This window comes from Scyliorhinus torazame, chromosome 30, assembly GCF_047496885.1.
Source record: "Scyliorhinus torazame isolate Kashiwa2021f chromosome 30, sScyTor2.1, whole genome shotgun sequence".
NCBI classification, from domain to species: Eukaryota; Metazoa; Chordata; class Chondrichthyes; order Carcharhiniformes; family Scyliorhinidae; genus Scyliorhinus; species Scyliorhinus torazame.
The window spans coordinates 26,719,509-26,739,229 of record NC_092736.1 but is presented as its reverse complement, the minus strand read 5'-3'; the positions used below and the strand labels follow the sequence as shown (position 1 = coordinate 26,739,229).

Below are 19,721 nucleotides of genomic sequence, written 5' to 3'. Positions count from 1 at the left end.
GGGATTTCGTATGTTCCAATCTGTCGCCTCTTACTCTTCTAAACTCCAGTGGATACAAAGCTGGTCCAACCTTTCCTCAGGAGACAATCCACCCATTCCAGATATTTGCCTGATAAACCTTCTCTGAACTGGTTCCAACTCACTGTTGCTTCACAGCGCCTGGGACCCGGGTCCGATTCACGTTCTCCCCATGTCTGCGTGGGTTTCCTCCGGGTGCTCCGGTTTCCTCCCACTTGTCCCAAAAGACGTGCTGTTCGGTGAATTGGACTTTCTGAATTCTCCCTCAGTGTACCCAAACAGGGACCGGAGTGTGGCTTTTCACAGTGACTTCATTGCAGTGTTAATGTAAGCCTACTAGTGACATTAATAAAGTTTATTATTATCATTTAAATCTGTCCTTAAATAAGGTGACCAATAATGTACACAGTACTCCAAATGTGGTCTGAATAGTGCTCTGTATAACTGAAGTATAACCTCCCTACTTTTGTATTCATTTCCCCTCTCAATAAATGATGACATTACAAAAAACAATACAGCACAGGAACAGGCCCTCCGGCCCTCCAAGCCTGTACCGGTCATGATACCAACCTTGGCCAAAACCCTCAGCACTTCCTTGTACCATATCCCTCTATACCCATCCTATTTGTGTATTTGTCAAGATGCCTTTTGAACGCCGTTAATGTATCTGCTTCCACAACCTCCCTTGGCAATGTGTTCCAGGCATTTACCACCCTCTATATAAAAAACCTGCCTTGCACATCTCCTCTAAACTTTGCCCCACAGATCTTAAACCTATGCCCTCTGGTGACTGACCCCTTCATCCTGGGAAAGAGTGCCTGCCATCCACTCTATCCATCCTCCTCATAGTCTTGTAGACCTTTCCAGGTCACCCCTCAACCTCCAGTGTTCTGATGAAGACAGTCCGAATCTATTCAGCCTCTCCGCATAGCTAACACCCTCCAGATCAGGCAACATCCTGGTCAACCTCCTCTGCACCCTCTCGGAAGCCTCCACATCCTTCTGGTAGTGTGGTGACCAGAATTGTGCACAATATTCCAAGTGTGGCCGTATCAAGATTCTGTACAACTGTAGCATGACTTGCCAGTTTTTATACTCGATGCCCCGTCCAATGAAGGCAAGCATTCCGTATATTTTCTTGACTACCTTGTCCACTTGTGTTGCCACTTTCAAAGATCTGTGGACCTGCACGTCCAGATCTCTCTGACTTTCTATATTCTTAAGAGTTTTGCCATTTACGATATATTTTCCCTCTATGTTAGACCTACCAAAATGCATTACCTCACATTCGTCTGGATTAAACTCCATTTGCCATTTCTCGGCCCAAGTCTCCAACCTATCTATGTCCTGCTGTATCCTCTGACAATCCTCAACACTATCTGCCACTCCACCAACATTCAATTAGTTTTCCTAATTAATCACTGTACCTGCATACTAGCCTTTTGTGATTCATGCAATAGGACACTCAGCTCCCTCTTCACGTCAGAACTCTGCAATCACTCACCATTTATATAATATGTCTTCTTTTATTCGTCTCACCAAAATGGACAACGTCACATTTTCCCACATTATACTCCGTAGGGCGGCATGGTGGCACAATGGTTAGCACTTCTGCCTCACACCTCCAGGGACACTGGGTTCAATTCCAGCCTCGGGTGACTGTGTGGCGTTTGCACGTTCTCCCCGTGTCTGCGTGGGTTTCCTCCGGGTGCTCCGGTTTCCTCCCACAGTCCAAAGATGTGTGGGTTAGATGGATTGGCCATGATAAATTGCCCTTAGTGTCCAAAGGTTAGGTGTGGTTACTGGATTACGGGGATAGGGAGGAGGCGTGGGATTAAGTAGAGTGCTCTTTCATTGCATTTACAGTGCAGAAGGAAGCCATTCGGCCCATCGAGTCTGCACCGGCTCTTGGAAAGAGCACCCTACCCCAAGGTCAACACCTCCACCCTATCCCCATAACCCAGTAACCCCACCCAATACTAAGGGCAATTTTGGACACTAAGGGCAATTTATCATGGCCAATCCACCTAACCTTCACATCTTTGGACTATGGGAGGAAACCGGAGCACCCGGAGGAAACCCACGCACACACGGGGAGGATGTGCAGACTCCGCACAGACAGTGACCCAAGCCAGAATCGAACCTGGGACCCTGGAGCTGTGAAGCAATTGTGCTATCCACAATGCTACTGTGCCTTTCAGTGGGTCGGTGCAGACTCGATGGGCCGAACGGCCGCCTTCTGCACTGTAAATTCTATGATTTGTCACAACGTTGCCCACTCACTTACCTTATATATTTGTAACCTCCATATGTCCTCTTCATAACTTGATTTCCTACCTAGCTTTGTGTCATCAGCAAATTTGGCAACCATCCCTTCATCCAAGTCATTTATATTGATTGTAAACAGTTGAGGTCCCAGCACTGACCCCTGTGGCACACCACTCGTTGCATCTTGCCAACCTGAAAATGACCCATTTATGCCTAGACTCTGCTTCTTGCCTGCCAGCCAATCTTCTTTCCATGCCAATATATTGCCCCAATAACATGAGCTTTTCACAATAACCTTTGCTGTGGCACTTTATCAAATGCCGTCTGGAAATCGAACTACAGTGCAGTACATCCAAAGCACATGTTACTTTATCCACAGCATATATTACTTCATCAATGAACTCCAATAAGTTGGTTAAACATGATTTCCCATTCACAAAACCATATTGACCCTGCCTTATCACTGTGAGCTTATCCAAGTACCCTGCTATAACGTCTTTAATAATAGCATTGAACCTTTTCCCTACGACAGATGTTAAGCCAACTGGCCTGTAGTTTCCTTTCTGTCTCCCTCCCTTTTTGAAGAATGGAGTTACATGTGTTACCTTCCAATGGGACTTTCCCCGGACCCAGGGAGTTTGAGAAAATTAAAATCAAAGCATTAACTATCTCACTAACCATTTCTTTTAAGACCCTCGGATGAGGTCCATCAGGACCCAGGCTCTTGTCAGCCCACACCTCCAACAATTTACTCACTACCGCTTCTCTGGTGACGGTCATTTTCCTGAGTTCCTCCCTCTCAATGGTTGAGACATCAGCCATTTAATAAAATTGCTGAATAACAATAGGATGAAAAAGAAAGATGGAAAACCAATTAAACAGGTGGCAAGGGTGAAGGTGAAATCTCAGTTGAAGCACTGGGAGAACATGTTTTTTCTTTTGGAATGGTTCCATGAATTTGTTAACGCCAATCAGAACCGGCATTAACAATGACCCTGAATTTGTGACTTGTGACGGGTGGTGCCGTTGCAATGTAGCACTCCCTCAGTAGTACATTGGAGCAGGGTTGTCGAATGTAGCCTAATTGGGAATCCAGATGTGAACAAATGCATTTTTGATTGATAAATAACAACTGAGTTATAAATGCCATGGTTGGCCTATTTATCTTAGTCTTAAATATACACTCTGCTACCCACAACCGGCACGACAGACATTACTGGAAGATTACTGGACGCAAGCATACTAGACAAAGGAAACTGTAGTGACATGTATGACCGACTGATAGAAAGGGCCAACACCGTACTGGATGCAACAAGAAAGAAATGGGAGGAGGACCTGGGGATTTAAATAGGGTGGGGACTCTGGATCGAAGCACTGCATAGGGTCAACTCCAGCTCCACGTGTGCAAGGCTCAGCCTGACGCTGCTAAAAGTGGTACATAGGGCCCATTAACAAGAACCCGTATGAGTAAGTTCTTCCCGGAGGTGGAGGATAGATGTGAACGGTGCCAAGGAGGCCCGGCCAACCACGCCCAGATGTTCTGGTCTTGCCCCAGACTTGCAGGGTACTGGACAGCCTTCTTCGAGGCAATGTCCAAAGTGGTGGGGATGAAGGTGGAGCCATGCCCGAAAGTGGCGGTCTTTGGGGTGTCGGACCAGCCAGATCTATTCCTGGGGAGGAGGGCGGATGCCCTTGCCTTTGCCTCCCTGATCGCCCGCCATAGAATCCTGTTCGGCTGGCGGTCAGCAGCACCACCCAAATCTGCAGACTGGCTGTCCGACTTCTCGGAATCTCTCCAAATGGAGAAAATCAAATTCGCCATCCGAGGGTTAGACGACAGCTTCCACAGAACGTGGGAGCCATTCACCCAATTGTTCCGGGACCTATTTGGGACAGCTAAACCTACGAGGAATGAAAGGTGAACCACGAGAGGGGGAGGGGAGGGGAGAGGGAAGAGACAGGGAACAAGAGAGGAGAACCAGGGAGGTGGGGGAGAGGCAGGGAAATGAGAGCTGGAAGGAAGGCACGGGATACATTAACGAACAGGGCATCTCCAGGAGTAGGGAACGAGGAGAATGAAGAAGAAAGACGGGAGGAACGGCAGAAGCGGTGGTGAGCGCGAGACGGCAGCGAGATCCGTCCGGGAGAAGCAAGCAACAACAACACCAAACCCATTCGAGTATTGCCCACTGTAATTGTCTCTCCGGCACCCGAATGTATATTTTCTATTTTTTTTTAACTATTTACTATTTTCTTTTCTTTGGTATGTTTGGGTGTGCCCTTCTCTTCTATATATGTGTATATATGTTTCTTATCCTGTGTGCATAACGGTAAATATACTTTGTTCAAAAACCCAATAAAAAACATTTATAAAAAAATATATATATATACTCTGCCCCACAGCTCTCTGTGGCAAGGAGTTCCAAAGACTCACAGCCCTCTGAGAGAAGAAATTCCTCCTCATCGCAGTCATAAATTGGCACTCCTTTATTCTGAGACTATGTCCTCTGGTCCTAGACTCTACCATGAGGGGAAACATCCTCTCAGCATTTACCCTCAAAGCCCCTTTTAAGAATCTTGTATGTTTCAATGAGATCACCTCGCATTCTTCTAAATTCCAATGAGCAGAGTCCCCATACAGAGGATCATCTTAGTGAACCTTCTCTGAACTGCCTCTAATGAAGTTATATCTTTCCTTAAATAAGGGGGGCAAAACGGCATCATCGTGCTCCAGATGTGGTCTCACCAGTACCTTGTACAGTTGCAGCAAGACTTCCCGACTCTTGTACTCCAGCCGACTTGAATTAAGGGCCACAATTTCATTAGCCTTCCCGATAACCTGCTGCACTGTGTGCTAGCTTTCTGTGTTCAGAGCACAGGTACCCCTTCGTGACGTGGCTGTCTGCAGTTTTTCTCCATTTAAATAATACTCAGTTCTGTTGTTCTCCCTTCCAAAATGAACAATTTCACATTCCCCCACGTTTTACTCCGTTTTCCAACTTTTTTTGCCCACTGACTTAACCTATCAATATCTCTTTGGAAACCTTTTGTATCCCCCTCTCAACTTGCCTTTCCAGTTCTTTTGTGATATTGTCACTATGATTTATTTAATGCTTGGGTTTTCTTGCAGGCCGGAACGATAATGCGGAGTGGGCGGTGCCGCGGGGAGATATCCGGCGGATAGACCGTTTGCGTGTGTGGGGTGCGCGGGGGGAATGTGTCCGGGTAGATTTCAGCCGGGAAGATGAGCGGTGAAATGGAGACTCTTCTGCGCTGGTGTCAGGAGGAGTTGGTCCGGAAATTTAGTCTGGAAGTGAATGAGGAGCTGATTCAGTAAGTGACAGCCGCCCGGCTAGATAAGCAACGCCTCAGGGGCCTGGGGCTGAGCTCCTTTCCTTGGCTGAGGCTCCCCATTCCCCTCCTGTATCTCCTCTCTCCCCCCCCCCCCCCCCTCCCCTCCAATCCTTTTGCTTCAGAAAGAGTTCCTGGGATAAAAGTGTTGTCAAAGTGGCAAATACTTCGGCAAGCCAATATTCAGAACATCTTTGCTGTGTTTCTGTGACAGCTGGGACTCCAGTCCCCACAGGAGAGAATTCCCAGCTTGCTTGGGAAAGACCCTGAAAATTCACCGTAAATCTATGTCAGCCGTGGATGGTGCACGGTAGCATGGTGTTTAGCACGGCCGCCTCGCCGTGCCAGGGATCCGGGTTCGATGCCAGCCTTACCCGAGCATCCGTGCAAAGTTTGCACGTTCTCCCCGTGTCTGCGTGAGCTTCCTCCGGGTGCTCCGGTTTTCTCCCACAGTCCACAGATGTGCAGGTGGATTGGCCATCCTGGATTGTCCCTTAGTGTTCAGGGATGTGCTGGTTAGGTGGTGGAGTGGGCCTATGTCGGGTGTTCTTTCAGAGGCGTGGTGCAGACTTGATGGGCCTAATGGCTATTCTTTCACTGTAGAATGGGTTCTATGGATATAGTGAAGTGTACAGAGTGAATACTGAACTACCCACGAAGCGATTCTTCAGTGAACTTTTTTAAGGGACAATTTAGCGTGGCCAATCTACCTACCCTGTACATCTTTGGGTTGTGGGGGTGAGACCCACGCAGACACTGGGGGAATGTGCAAACTCCACACGGACAGTGACCCAGAGCCGGGATCGAACCTGGGACCTCGGCGCCGTGAGGCAGCAGTGCTAACCCACTGCGCCACCGTGCTGCCCGATCACAGCCGGATGTGGCAACTGCTCGGCCCAGGACCGCAAGAAACCACAGAGTCGTGAACACAGTCCAGTCCATCACTCAAATCCGCCACCCATCCATTGACTGTCTACACCTCCCACTGCCTTGGGAAAGCGGGCAGTATAATCAAAGACCCCTCCTTCCTTGGTTATTCTCTATTCCAACCTCTTCCATCCGGCAGGAGATATAAAAGTCTGAGAACACGCACTAACAGGTTCAAAAACAATTTCTTCCCTGCTGTTACCAGACTCCTGAATGACCCTCTTATGGACTGAATTGATTTCTCCATGCATATTCTCTACTAAGTTGCACTACACTCCGTATGCTTCATCCTATGTCTATGTATTTACATTGTGTCTTTATCATATGCCCTATGTTTCTCATGTATGGAACGATCTGCCTGATCTGTACGCAGCACAATACTTTTCACTGTACCTCGGTACATGTGACAAGCACTAAATCTATTGGTCTGCTCAAACAATATAGAGTTCTCTCAGGGCTGATCTTCCAAACAATTGACATTTCACTTTACTAATGGCAGTGATGTTTGTGATGGGGGAAAAAATGGCAAGGAAATGATTCACAATGGCACGACAAAGTTTGAAGTGAGTTGGAACAAGTTAGCTAAAGACAAGTGAGGACAGATCAATCCTCTGGTCAATATGGTTCTGACATCCTGTGTATGGGCAAAGATTCTTGTGAAGATCGAATTGTAGGACATAGAACACAGAACATTACAGCGCAGTACAGACCCTTCGGCCCTCGATGTTGCGCCGACCTGTGAAACCGCTCTAAAGCCCATCTACACTATTCCCTTCGCGTCCATATGTCTATCCAATGACCATTTGAATACCCTTAGTGTTGGCGAGTCCACTACTGTTGCAGGCAGGGCATTCCACATCCTTCCTACTCTCTGAGTAAAGAACCTACCTCTGACATCTGTCCTATATCTATCTCCCCTCAATTTAAAGCTATGTCCCCTCATGCGAGACATCACCATCTGAGAAAAAAGGCTCTCACTGTCCACCCTATCTAATCCTCTGATCATCTTGCCTCAATTAAGTCACCTCTTAACCTTCTCTCTAAGGAAAACAGCCTCAAGTCCCTCAGCCTTCCCTCATAAGATCTTCCCTCCATACCAGGCAACATTCTGGTAAATCTCCTCTGTACCCTTTCCAATGCTTCCACATCCTTCCTCTAATGCGGCGACCAGAATTGCACGCAATACTCCAAATGCGGCCGCACCAGAGTTTTGTACAGCTGCAACATGACCTCATGGCTCTGAAACTCAATCCCTCTACCAATAAAAGCTAACACACCGTACGCCTCCTTAACAACCCTCTCAACCTGGGTGGCAACTTTCAGGGATCTATGTACATGGACACCGAGATCTCTCTGCCCATCCACACTGCCAAGAATCTTACCATTAGCCCAGTACTCTGTCTTCCTGTTATTCCTTCCAAAATGAATCACCTCACACTCTTCTGCATTAAACTCCATTTGCCACCTCTCAGCCCAGCGCTGAAGCTTATCTATGTCCCTCTGTAACTTGTAACATCCTTCCGCACTGTCCACAACTCCACCGACTTTAGTGTCATCTGCAAAGTTACTCACCCATCCTTCTACGCCCTCCTCCAGGTCATTTATAAAAATGACAAACAACAGTGGCCCCAAAACAGATCCTTGTGGAACACCATGAGTAACTGGACTCCAGTCTGAACATTTCCCATCAACCACCACCCTTTGTCTTCTTCCAGCTAGCCAATTTCTGATCCAAACTACTAAATCACCCTGAATCCCATGCCTCCGTATTTTCTGCAGGAGCCTACCGTGGGGAACCTTATCAAACACTTTACTGAAATCCATATCCACCACATCAACTGCTTTACCCTCATCCACCTGTTTGGTCACCTTCTCAAAGAACTCAATAAGGTTTGTGAGGCATGACCTACCCTTCACAAAACCGTGTTGACTATCTCAAATCAAATTATTCCTTTCCAGATGATTATACATCCTATCTCTTATAAACCTTTCCAAGACTTTGCCCACAACAGAAGTAAGGCTCACTGGTCTATAGTTACCGGGCTTGTCTCTACTCCCCTTCTTGAACAACGGGACAATATTTGCTATCCTCCAGTCTTCTGGCATTATTCCTGTAGACAAAGATGACTTAAAGATCAAAGCTAAAGGCTCAGCAATCTCCTCCCGAGCTTCCCAGAGAATCCTAGGATAAATCCCATCCGGATCAGGGGACTGTTTTCACACTTTCCAGATTTGCTAACACCTCCTCCTCATGAACCTCAAGCCCTTCTAGTCTAGTAGCCTGAATCTCAGTATTCTCCTCGACAACATTGTCTTTTTCCTGTGTGAATACTGACGAAAAATATTCATTTAGCACCTCTCCTATCTCCTCGGACACCACACACAACTTCCCACTAGTGTCCTTGACTGGCCCTAATCTTACCCAAGTCATTCTTTTATTCCTGACATATCTCTCGAAAGCTTTAGGGTTATCCTTGATCCTACCTGCCAAAGACTTCTCATGTCCCTTCCTGGCTCTTCTTAGCTCTCTCTTTAGGTCCTTCCGAGCTAACTTGTAACACTCGAGCGCCCTAACTGAACCTTCATGTCTCATCTTTACATAAGCCTCCTTCTTCCTCTTGACAAGTGTTTCAACTGCCTTAGTAAACCATGGTTCCCTCGCTCGACCACTTCCTCCCTGCCTGACAGGTACATACTTATCAAGGACACGCAGTAGCTGATCCTTGAACAAGCTCCACATTTCCATTGTGCCCATCTCCTGCAGTTTTCCTCTCCATCTGATGCATCCTAAGTCTTGCCTCATCGCATCATAATTGCCTTTCCCCCAGATATAACTCTTGCCCTGCGGTATATACCTATCCCTTTCCATCACTAAAGTAAACGTAATCGAATTGTGGTCACTATCACCAAAGTGCTCCAAATCTAACACCTGTCCTGGTTCACTATCCAGTACCAAATCCAATACGGCCTCGCCTCTCATTGGCCTATCTACATACTGTGTCAGGAAACCCTCCTGCACACATTGGACAAAAACGGCCCATCTAAAGTACTCGAACTATACCGTTTCCAGTCAATATTTGGAAAGTTAAAGTCCCCCATAACAAATACCCTGTTGCTTTCGCTCCTATCCAGAATCATCTTTGCAATCCTTTCCTCTACATCTCTGGAACTTTCCGGAGGCCTATAGAAAACCCCTAACAGGGTGACCTCTGCTTTCCTGTTTCTAACCTCAGCCCATACTACCTCAGTAGACGAGTCCTCATCAAACGTCCCTTTTGCCACCGTAATACTGTCCTTGACTAACAATGCCACCCCTCCCCCTCTTTTACCACCTTCCCTGAGCTTACTGAAATATCTAAACCCCGGCACCTGCAACAACCATTCCTGTCCCTGCTCTATCCATGTCTCCGAAATGGCCACAACATCGACGTCCCAGGTACCAACCCATGCCGCAAGTTCACCCACCTTATTCCGGATGCTCCTGGCATTGAAGAAGACACACTTTAAACCACCTTCCTGCCTGCCGGTACACTCCTGCAACTTTGAAACCTTACTCATGACCTCACTACTCTCAACCTCCTGTATCCTGGAGCTACAATTCAGGTTCCCAATCCCCCGCTGAACTAGTTTAAACCCTCCCGAAGAGCATTAGCAAATTTCCCCCCCAGGATATCGGTAGCCCTCTGGTCCAGGTGTAAACCGTCCCGTTTGTAGAGGTCCCACCGACCCCAGAATGAGCCCAATTATCCAGAAATCTGAAACCCTGCCTCCTGCACCATTCCTGTAGTCACGTGTTCAACTCCTCTCTCTCCCTATTCCTCGTCTCGCTAGCACAGGTAACAACCCAGAGATAATAACTGTTTGTCCTAGATCTAAGTTTCCACCCTAGCTCCCTGAATTCCTGCCTTACATCCCTATCCCTTTTCCTACCTATGTCATTGGTACCTATGTGGACCACGACTTGGGGCTGCTCCCCCTCCCCCTTAAGGATCCCGAAAACACGATCCGAGACATCACGGACCCTAGCACCTGGGAGGCAACACACCAACCGCGAGTCTCTCTCGTTCCCACAGAATCTTCGACCTATCCCCCTAACTATGGAGTCTCCAATGACTAATGCTCTACTCCTCTCCCCCCTTCCCTTCTGAGCAACAGGGACAGACTCTGTGCCAGAGACCTGTACCCCATGGCTTACCTCTGGTAAGCCCCGCCCCAGTATCCAAAGCAGTATACTTGTTACTAAGGGGAACGACCACAGGGGATCCCTGTACTGACTGCTTCCTCCCAGCCCCTCTCACCGTCACCCATCTATCTTTATTCTTCGGAGTAACTACATCCCTGAAGCTTCTATCTATAACCACCTCTGCCTCCCGAATGATCCGAAGTTCATCCAGCTACAGCTCCCTAACGTGGTTTCTGAGGAGCTGGAGATGGGTGCATTTCCCACAGATGAAATCAGCAGGGACACTGATGGCGTCTCTCACCTCAAACATTCTGCAGGAGGAACATTGCACTGCCTTCCCTGCCATGAAATGAAAATCGCTTATTGTCACGAGTAGGCTTCAATGAAGTTACCGTGAAAAGTCCCTAGTCTCCACATTCCGGCGCCTGTTCGGGGAGGCTGGTACGGGAATTGAACCGTGCTGTTGGCCTGCCTCGGTCTGCTTTCAAAGCCAGTGATTTAGCCCAGTGTACTAAAGCCACTAGATTAAAAAAAAAAATTGGAGATGACTCAAGTTGTCAGCATCCATAGTAGTGGATAAATATCAATTTTCCGGAGAAAATAATTGGTCTCTGCTTCAAGAATGGCTTATGGAAGAGAATTTTACATTGTAACCATCCTCTAATTCTTTTTTAAAATAAATTTCGAGTACCCAATTCATTTTTCCAATTAAGGGGCAATTTAGCGTGTTCAATCCATCTACCCTGCACATCTTTGGGTTGTGGGGCGAAACCCACGCAAACACGGGGAGAATGTGCAAACTCCACACGGACAGTGACCCAGAGCCGGGATTGAACCTGGGATCTCGGCGCCGTGAGGCTGCAGTGCTAACCATTGCGCCACCGTGCTGCCCATCCTCTAATTCTTATCACATGTTTTCAACTACCTTTCTACCAGATTGAGGATAAATGTCATTACAAACTGGCAATGTTTGTGTCACGGAGTTGCTTGAGATTAGGAAAGTGAATGAATTTAATTCCCTGATATCCTGATCACAACCGTTCAACTTCTTCTCCCTCCATTCCTCTACCATACAAAACATTTGTTTTATTCACCCAGGTATATCCTATCAATTGAAAGCGCAGAAGAAATTGAAGAGTATGTCATTGACTTGATTCAAGGAACCGATGGAAAGAAACGGACTTTCATTGACGAGCTTCTGAAAAGGTGGAAGAGATCGCAAGAGTCACTTACTCCTGGTCAAGTACAGTCATACAGAAAAAAAGATGGTGTGTCCAATTTAAACACAGTTTTAAAATTCATAGCTCTTAAATTGCCTAATTTTAGGAAGTCAGAGTTTAAAAACTAGACCGAAAACGCTGGGAAAAACTCAGCAGGTCGGGCAGCGTCTGTGAAGGGTCTTCTTCCAAGTAGTAAAGAAGAATCGTATTGGACTCGAAACATTAACTCTGTTTCTTGCTCCACAGATGCTGCCTGGCCTGCTGAGTTTTTCCAGCATTTTCTGCCTTTATTTCAGATTTCCAGCATCTGCAGTATTTTGCTTTTATTAACTCCACCTTAAAAAAATGAACTCATTGGACTAGAAGTCAGGAACCATCTTACAGCTTTTAAAAGAAAAGCAGTAAGTGCCGTTCCATATGCAAGAGAGTGCTGCCCTGTTGAAGGTGCTGTCTTTCAGATGGGATGTTAAACCAAAGTGTTGGATTATGTAAAAGAACCCATGGCACTATTAGAAAAAAGACAGAGCAGTTCTCCCCTGTATCCTGGCCAGTATTTTTCCCACAAACTACATTACTGACGTAAGTTATTTTGTCAATATGGCATTATTGGGGGGGGGGGGGGCTTGCTGTGCACAAATTGGCTGCCACATATCCTACATTGCAGCGGTGACTAAACTTCAAAATGTGTTTTATTGCCTGGCAATAGTCCTGAGGTTGCGAGAAGTGCTGTATAAATTTAAATCTCGGGCTGCATGATAGCGCAGTGGTTAGAGCTGCTGCTGAGGACCTGGGTTCGATCCCGGCCCTGGGTCACTGTCCGTGTGGAGTTTGCACATTCTCCCCGTGTCTGCAGGGGACTCACCCCCACAACCCAAAGATGTGAAGGTAGGTAGATTGGCCATGCTAAATTGCCCTTTAATTGGAAAGAAAAATGTAAATCTCTCGCTTTCTGTAGAGGTCCCAGATTCATCGAAAGCTGGTGACCAGCTCAAGAAGTCCAAGCGGAAAGGCCGGAACAAGCAAGAACCGTTGCTTGCGTCAGAGAGCCAGCAACCAGCGGAGGAAGTTAAAACACCCATGGATCTGGTAAAGGTGAGTGCTGTTGGCAACAAACGTTTTCATGTCTGCTGACTTAAACTGAGCAATGATGGTGAAACTCTGCCCCTTCTACTTTGTGGCCTTACCAGTGTTGGACATTTCCCTGGCTGGGTAGATGGCAATGATCCATGGCTTGACTTTACTGTAGTATTCCAGTCAGTTTTACTAAATACAGCAGAAATACATTCAGCCCCCCAGCCTGTTCAATGGTTCATATGTGCCTCAACTCACTAACATACCTTCCTGCATATCGCTTAGTTTCTTGACTTTACAACAATCTTTCAATATCGGTCTTGAAACTTTCGATTGTCTAAGCATTCACAACCTTTTCTGAGGCGAGAGTCCCAGATTCCGACAGCACTTCCTCCCGAATGATTGAACTCTTAATTTTAAGATTTATTCCCTCTTGTTCTGGATTCCTCCACCGAAGGAAATTGCTTTTTTTAATTGGCCTCGATACATGATCACTTTAGGCACTTCAATTATGTCACCCCTCAACTTCATCTGCCAGAGTTTTGAAAACTCAATTGTTCTATCTATATCACAGGACGGCACGTTTGCACAGTGGTTAGCACAGTTGCTTCACAGCTCCAGGGTCCCAGGTTCGATTCCCGGCTTGGGTGACTGTGTGGATTTTACACTTTCTCCCCGTGTCTGCGTGGGTTTCCTCCGGATGCTCCAGTTTCCTCCCACAGTCCAAAGATGTGCAGGTTAGGCGGATTGGCCATGCTAAATTGCCCTAAGTGTCCAAAGGAGGTTGGGTGGGGTTACAGGGATAGGGTGGAGATGTGGGCTTCGGAAGGGTGCTCTTTCCAAGGGCCAGTACAGACTCGATGGGCTGAGTGGCCTCCTTCTGCACTGTAAATTCTATGATTCTATAACTTTCTAACTTGCTGCTAGTTGCTCCTGTTGTGGGAAAATCAACCACTTCGGGAGTCAGACTTGCTGTGTTCAATCAGTGAAGTTTATTGTTACACGAAGCTTCGGGAGAAAGCGTACGTACCCGCGGTACGGTAGCCAACCTTTCTCGTGGTTTGAATGGCAGTCATTCATTTTATACTTTGGGTTCACAATGAGTCCAGATACAAAACAATTATCACCTTGTTATCTTTAAACATTTTATAGATTGTACATCGCTATTTGTAAGCGTTTTGCCATTTACACATGGTTACAGTTAAAGAGGTTTTACAGGTTACAGGTAGCAGCAGGAAAGCAGTATCGATTGTCCCTTTGTTTTAGGAAATGGCCCAAGACATTCGTATTAGCATATCATTGTGTACACCTTGGCTGAAGTCGGCTTTATTGAAGTGGTGTCCCGCATTTATGTATTTCTTAATCTTCCTGTCTGGCTCCCTTTGTCCTGGATCTGTTCCTATCTGTCCCACTGGCACCCCGCTAGCTCCAGGCATCAGTTATGTCTGCTTTATTCTCTGTGTCTCCATCTTGTGTGTCAGGCAGCCATCTTCTGTGCCAAGTGCCCTTCTGAACCATTTCCCACTTCACTCCTCACGGGTGTCATCTGCAAACTTAGATATACAACTCTCGGACAGCACTGTGGCGCAGTGGATAGCACAGCTGCCTCACGGCGCCAAGGTACCAGGTTCGATCCCGGCTCTGGGTTTTGCCCCCACAACTCAAAGATGTTCAGGCTAGATGGATTGGCTACGCTAAATTGCCCCTTAATTGGAAAAATTTAATTGGGGACTCTAAATTTATAGAAAAAAGATCTGCAACTCTCTATTCCTTCATCCAAATCTTTGATCGGTATGGTGAAAAGCTGATGCCCTGGTGAACACCATTTGTCATAGTCCATGAGAACATTTCCTTACTCTGTTTCCTATGGCATACTTCACAACCTATTACCAACTAATGTCATGAGGTTGCCTCCAGTTTCATCCATTTTCAGTTTCAATCATCTCTTCTGCAGAAATGTATTAAATACTATCTGCATGTCCATATAGACAAGATTCATAGACAACCTTGTCAACCATATCAGTGATCGCTTGAGAAAATTCAATTAGATTGGTTGGACACGAGCTACTGAAATCAGTGGTAATTCTCTTTGATCAGCTTCTAAACAGCTGGCTTGTAATGCAGAACAAGACCAGCAGCGCAGGTTCAATTCCTGTACCGACTTCCCCGAACAGGCGCCGGAATGTGGCGACTAGGGGCCTTTCACAGTAACTTTATTGAAGCCTACTTGTGACAACAAGCGATTATTATTAATAGAATTATTATTATATTTGTCAGTCTCCTTCCTATACTTCTCAGTCACATTGTTCCTGATGATAACTTCCAGTAATTTCCCCATCTAATAAACTGATGGGTCTGTAGTTACCAGGTTTCTCCCTGCCTTCTTGAATTTTTAAAAGATTTGTCCATGGGATGTGGACGTCGCTGGCTGGGCCGACATTTATTGCCCATCTCTGAGGGCATATAAGAGTGACCCACATTGCTGTGGATCTGGAGTCACACGTAGGTCAGACCAGATAAGGATTTCCTTTCCTAAAGGACATTAGTGCACCAGATGGTTTTTTTTAACCACAATCGACAATGGTTTCATGCTCACCTTTTAGACTTTTAGGCGCAGCCCGGTAGCATAGTGGTTAGCACAATTGCTTCACAGCTCCAGGGCCCCAGGTTCGATTCCTGGTTTGGGTCACTGTCTGTGCGGAGTCTGCATGTTCTCCCCGTGTGTGCGTGGGTTTCCTCCGGGTGCTCCGGTTTCCTCCCACAGTCTAAAGATGTGCAGGCCATGCCAAATTGCCCTTAGTATCCAAAATTGCCCTTAGTGTTGGGAGGGGTTACTGGGTTATGGTGGAAGTGTGGACGGGTAGGGTGCTCTTTCCAAGAGCTGGTGCAGACTCGATGAGCCGAATGGCGTCCTTTCGCACTGTAAATTCTATGATAATTCCAGATTATTTTTATTGAATTCAAATTTCACCATCTGCCATGGTGGGATTCGAACCCGGATCCACAGAGCATGATTCTGGGTCCCTGGGTTACTCGTCCAGCGATATTACCACTACGCCACTAACTCCTCTGAACAATGGAGTTGCAGTTATCACTCATTAAATTTTTCTCAATCATTTCTTTGTTTATTTTTCCCTTTCAAAAGTTAATACATTATTGTGCTGTACATTTTTGAAAATTTATAGTAGCTGTTTCTAGAAAACCATCATTGAATCTAATCTGAGCCTTCTGTTAACTATAAAATCTAGTATATAAATTGTGACTTTATGTACTTTTTTATGTCTTCTGACAATCGAGATGCGCCTAGCATACATTGATACAGTCTTTACTGCACTTTGAGCATCATAAGGCAGAATAAGTTTGAGATGAAATTGTCTCAGACTTTTGTCTTATTTACCAATGCCTCTAGCCTGATGGTATTACAACAAATTTGAAAGTCCTAAATTGAGAGCACATCTTTCGGTTCCAGCTGTGTGACCTGTTCAATTTATTGTGCTGTTTTTGTCCCGTTCTAAATCGCTCTTGCCATCTTTCTGCTGGTTCCTACCCAACATGCTGCCTCCTTGCTTGGGCGCTGGTCAGAAATCAACCTTCACAGTGGATATCGCAGGCTAGGCAACTATGGAGAGCATCACGGGGGGTGCGGAATCTGGTGTGGGAACCTGGGGCGAACTGGGGAGATGAGGAAAATAGTTTATATTCAGTGAGTTATGATGATCATTGCTTGAACGGCGGGCGGAAGCAGATTCAATTCCGACTTTCAAAAGGAAATTGGATTAATATTTAAAGGGGATATATTTGCAGGGTAAAAAGCGCAGGGCAGTGGGACTAATTGAATAGCTCTGACAAAGATCCAGCATAGACACAAGTGGAATCAATGGCCCCCTGCTGCCCTGAGAGATTCGTTGATTCTATTTTCCCTTACATTGCCAACCTGACTGAAGTCGCTTAACTCTGCTCAATGGAACCACGTTGTCCTTTGGGTCTGTGGCTCAACTGAAGGGAACTGTACGACTTCAGATGCAAATTGGTTCAGTTTGTTTTCTGCATCTTTTAACAAAGCTTGTGTTTATTTCTGCTGGAACACTAGGGGGAGCACTTGCCGCACATAAACAGACAAAGTGTCGCCTCAGCCTCTTTAATGTTTGAAGCGAGGTGCATTTCAATGCGTCGCTGAATGATACATTTTTCTTTTGCAAGTCGGCGTGCCTCCTTTACAACAAACATTTAAAAAGTTTTCTTATGATGGCGATTTGAAAAAAAAAATCAGAGGTAAAGGTTTGCAAATGATTAAATAAAGCAATATATTTTTCCAAACAGTTAATCCTGTAGTGAATACAAGACACTTGGGAATGTCACCCCATGTGGGGCTTGAAGCAGTCCTATGATTGCAGGCCCCATTATCCAGCAACTGAGCCTGCTTGCCCGCCCTGAACCTGTGCAATTTGTTCACCAAATAGGCTGTTTATTTGTGAGGACATTCAGAGGTCTGAGATCCAAGAAGGGTCAAAATCCTCCCATTATTTTGAGGAAAGTGGTAGTAATACCTGGGTTTCGTTCAACAGCAGCTCCCACTGCCTTGCAGGCTGCGTCTGCACTGGCAACTGCATTGTGGCCCACGTCCGCACGCACAACCGTTCCTGATGTCTTCCCAGTTGACAGCAGGAGATTAACAGTTAGATTGAATTTGGCGTTGTGATTGCACCATCAGCATCTGTCTTAATGTGGCACATCACTCTGGAAATTGAATGCACTTGAAAGCAAGGTACGATGAAGTTTGATGCACTGGGGAAATTCTTTTAATTCTAAAAGATTCAGGTGAAATGCCCTTCCAGTGGCACTCGTTCCAACGTCCTCTAACATTTTTGCTGTCTGACTGGTGATATTACAAAGTGAGCCGGAGAAGCAGAGAGAGAGTCTGAAAAGAGACTGACAGCTAACATAGCGGGGAGTCCCGAGGTCTTCTATACAGATATAAACAGTAAAAGTGTGGAAAATAAGGAGTAGGGACCAAAATGGGGATTTGTGCATGGGGTGAGGGATTAGCTGAGGTATTAAATGAATATTTTACACCTCCCTTTACCAAGGAAGATCTACACAGGCCACTCTGAAAGAGGAGATAATTAATGCACTAGAAGGGACTGGTTTAGCACAGGGCTAAATCGCTGGCTTTGAAAGCTGGCCAAGGCAGGCCAGCAGCACGGTTCAATTCCCGTACCAGCTTCCCCGAACAGGCACCCGAATGTGGCGACTAGGGGCTTTTCACAGTAATTTCATTTGAAGCCTACTTGTGACAATAAGCGATTATCATTTCATTTCATTGATGAGGAGGAGGTATTGGAAAGGCTGTCACTTTTAGAGCCGATGAGGTATTGGGACTAGATGAGATGCATTCAAGAATATTGAGGGAAGTGAGTGTGGAAATTGCAGAGGCACTGGCCAACTTTGAGGTGGTGCTCGAGCACTGCAAGATTGCAAATTTGACATCCTTGTTCCATTTAAGGTGAAAAGCCCAGCAACTGTAGGCCAGTCCATTTAATCTCCCTTTGGGGAAATTTTTAGATGCAATAATTATTTAATACCTCGCCCCATTCCTCCATTCACAAATGCCCTACTCTTCATTTTACCACCTTTTTACTGAAAGACATAATGAAGCACTCACCAGGACAGACAGAAGAATACCGAATTTCAAAGAGAGCAACAATTTATACTGCATGAGAGTCTGATTGGTAGGCAAGTGAATTCTGGTTGAGACGTTGCCATGGAGAATACAACCAGGGAACAATCCCCCCCCCTTCCCCCAATGCTTTTCTTTAATTGAAAAAGGCAATGGACCTACTCCTTCTATTTGCAAAGGAGAGGGCCCTGCATTTGAACATACACCACTTCGAGCGAGCATAACTGAGCCACATTATGAGCCCGAGTGATCTTGAATTGGTTGTTGGTGTACTTTTGCAAAATCCCATCTCACGTTGAACGCTATGTTCCGAGTTTTGCAAGTGTGGAATGGTTGAGTACGATCAGTACGCTACTTGTTGCAAACAGCTGAAGGGAAGTGGTGTTTGCTGCGATCCCGCGTAGCTGTCCTGACGAATGCAAGAATGCTTCGCCAGTACGTGTCATTTTCTTTTCAGCGATCCTCCAGTTCTGCACTGCCAAACATTTGTACTTGAGACAGAGGAATTAGATTGTTATCTGAAAAGGAAGAATGTGCAGGGTTACGGGGAGAAGACGGGGGATTTGCTAATTCAGAGAGCTGGTGCAGATATAATGGGCAGATACACTTTCTGTGCTGTAATGATTCTGTGGATTGGACTTTCCCAGCGAGCGTGGAATCAGCCAAGTCTCAAAACATTCTTCAGAACTGCCGTTCATTCTACTTTGAAAGCCGGCAGAAGATGCTCTTAACTGGATGTTTGTCTGTGGCTTGCAGCCTTGTTAGTTCCTATATCCCTCAAGTAATGAAAGTTGACTGCTCCACATTGGAATTGTATTTGAGCTGCAAACACTGACGTGAATGTAAGGGGTGATTATGTCTGAAGATTGAGTGGTACGGGTTTAGATAAGTTGTGTATATCCTTTTAAAGAAAGATATGTATCAAAATGAGTTATTAAACCAGTGTGATTGGTAATTTCTAACAAATGACAAGCTGGGGTCTGCAACACTTCAACATGAGGTTGGA

General features: G+C 46.0%; 1 protein-coding gene across 1 annotated transcript in view; it reads left to right on the top strand.

The window, feature by feature from the left end:
- The first annotated feature begins 5,476 nt into the window (after positions 1 to 5,476).
- Positions 5,477 to 19,721, top strand: part of trip4 (thyroid hormone receptor interactor 4) — a 139,662-nt gene continuing 125,417 nt past the window's right edge. Inside the window, exons 1-3 of the mRNA XM_072493034.1 lie at positions 5,477 to 5,619; positions 11,846 to 12,015; positions 12,923 to 13,059. Coding sequence (XP_072349135.1) covers positions 5,531 to 5,619; positions 11,846 to 12,015; positions 12,923 to 13,059 — 396 coding nt within the window. The 5' untranslated portion in view covers positions 5,477 to 5,530. The remainder of the gene's footprint in view (positions 5,620 to 11,845; positions 12,016 to 12,922; positions 13,060 to 19,721) is intronic.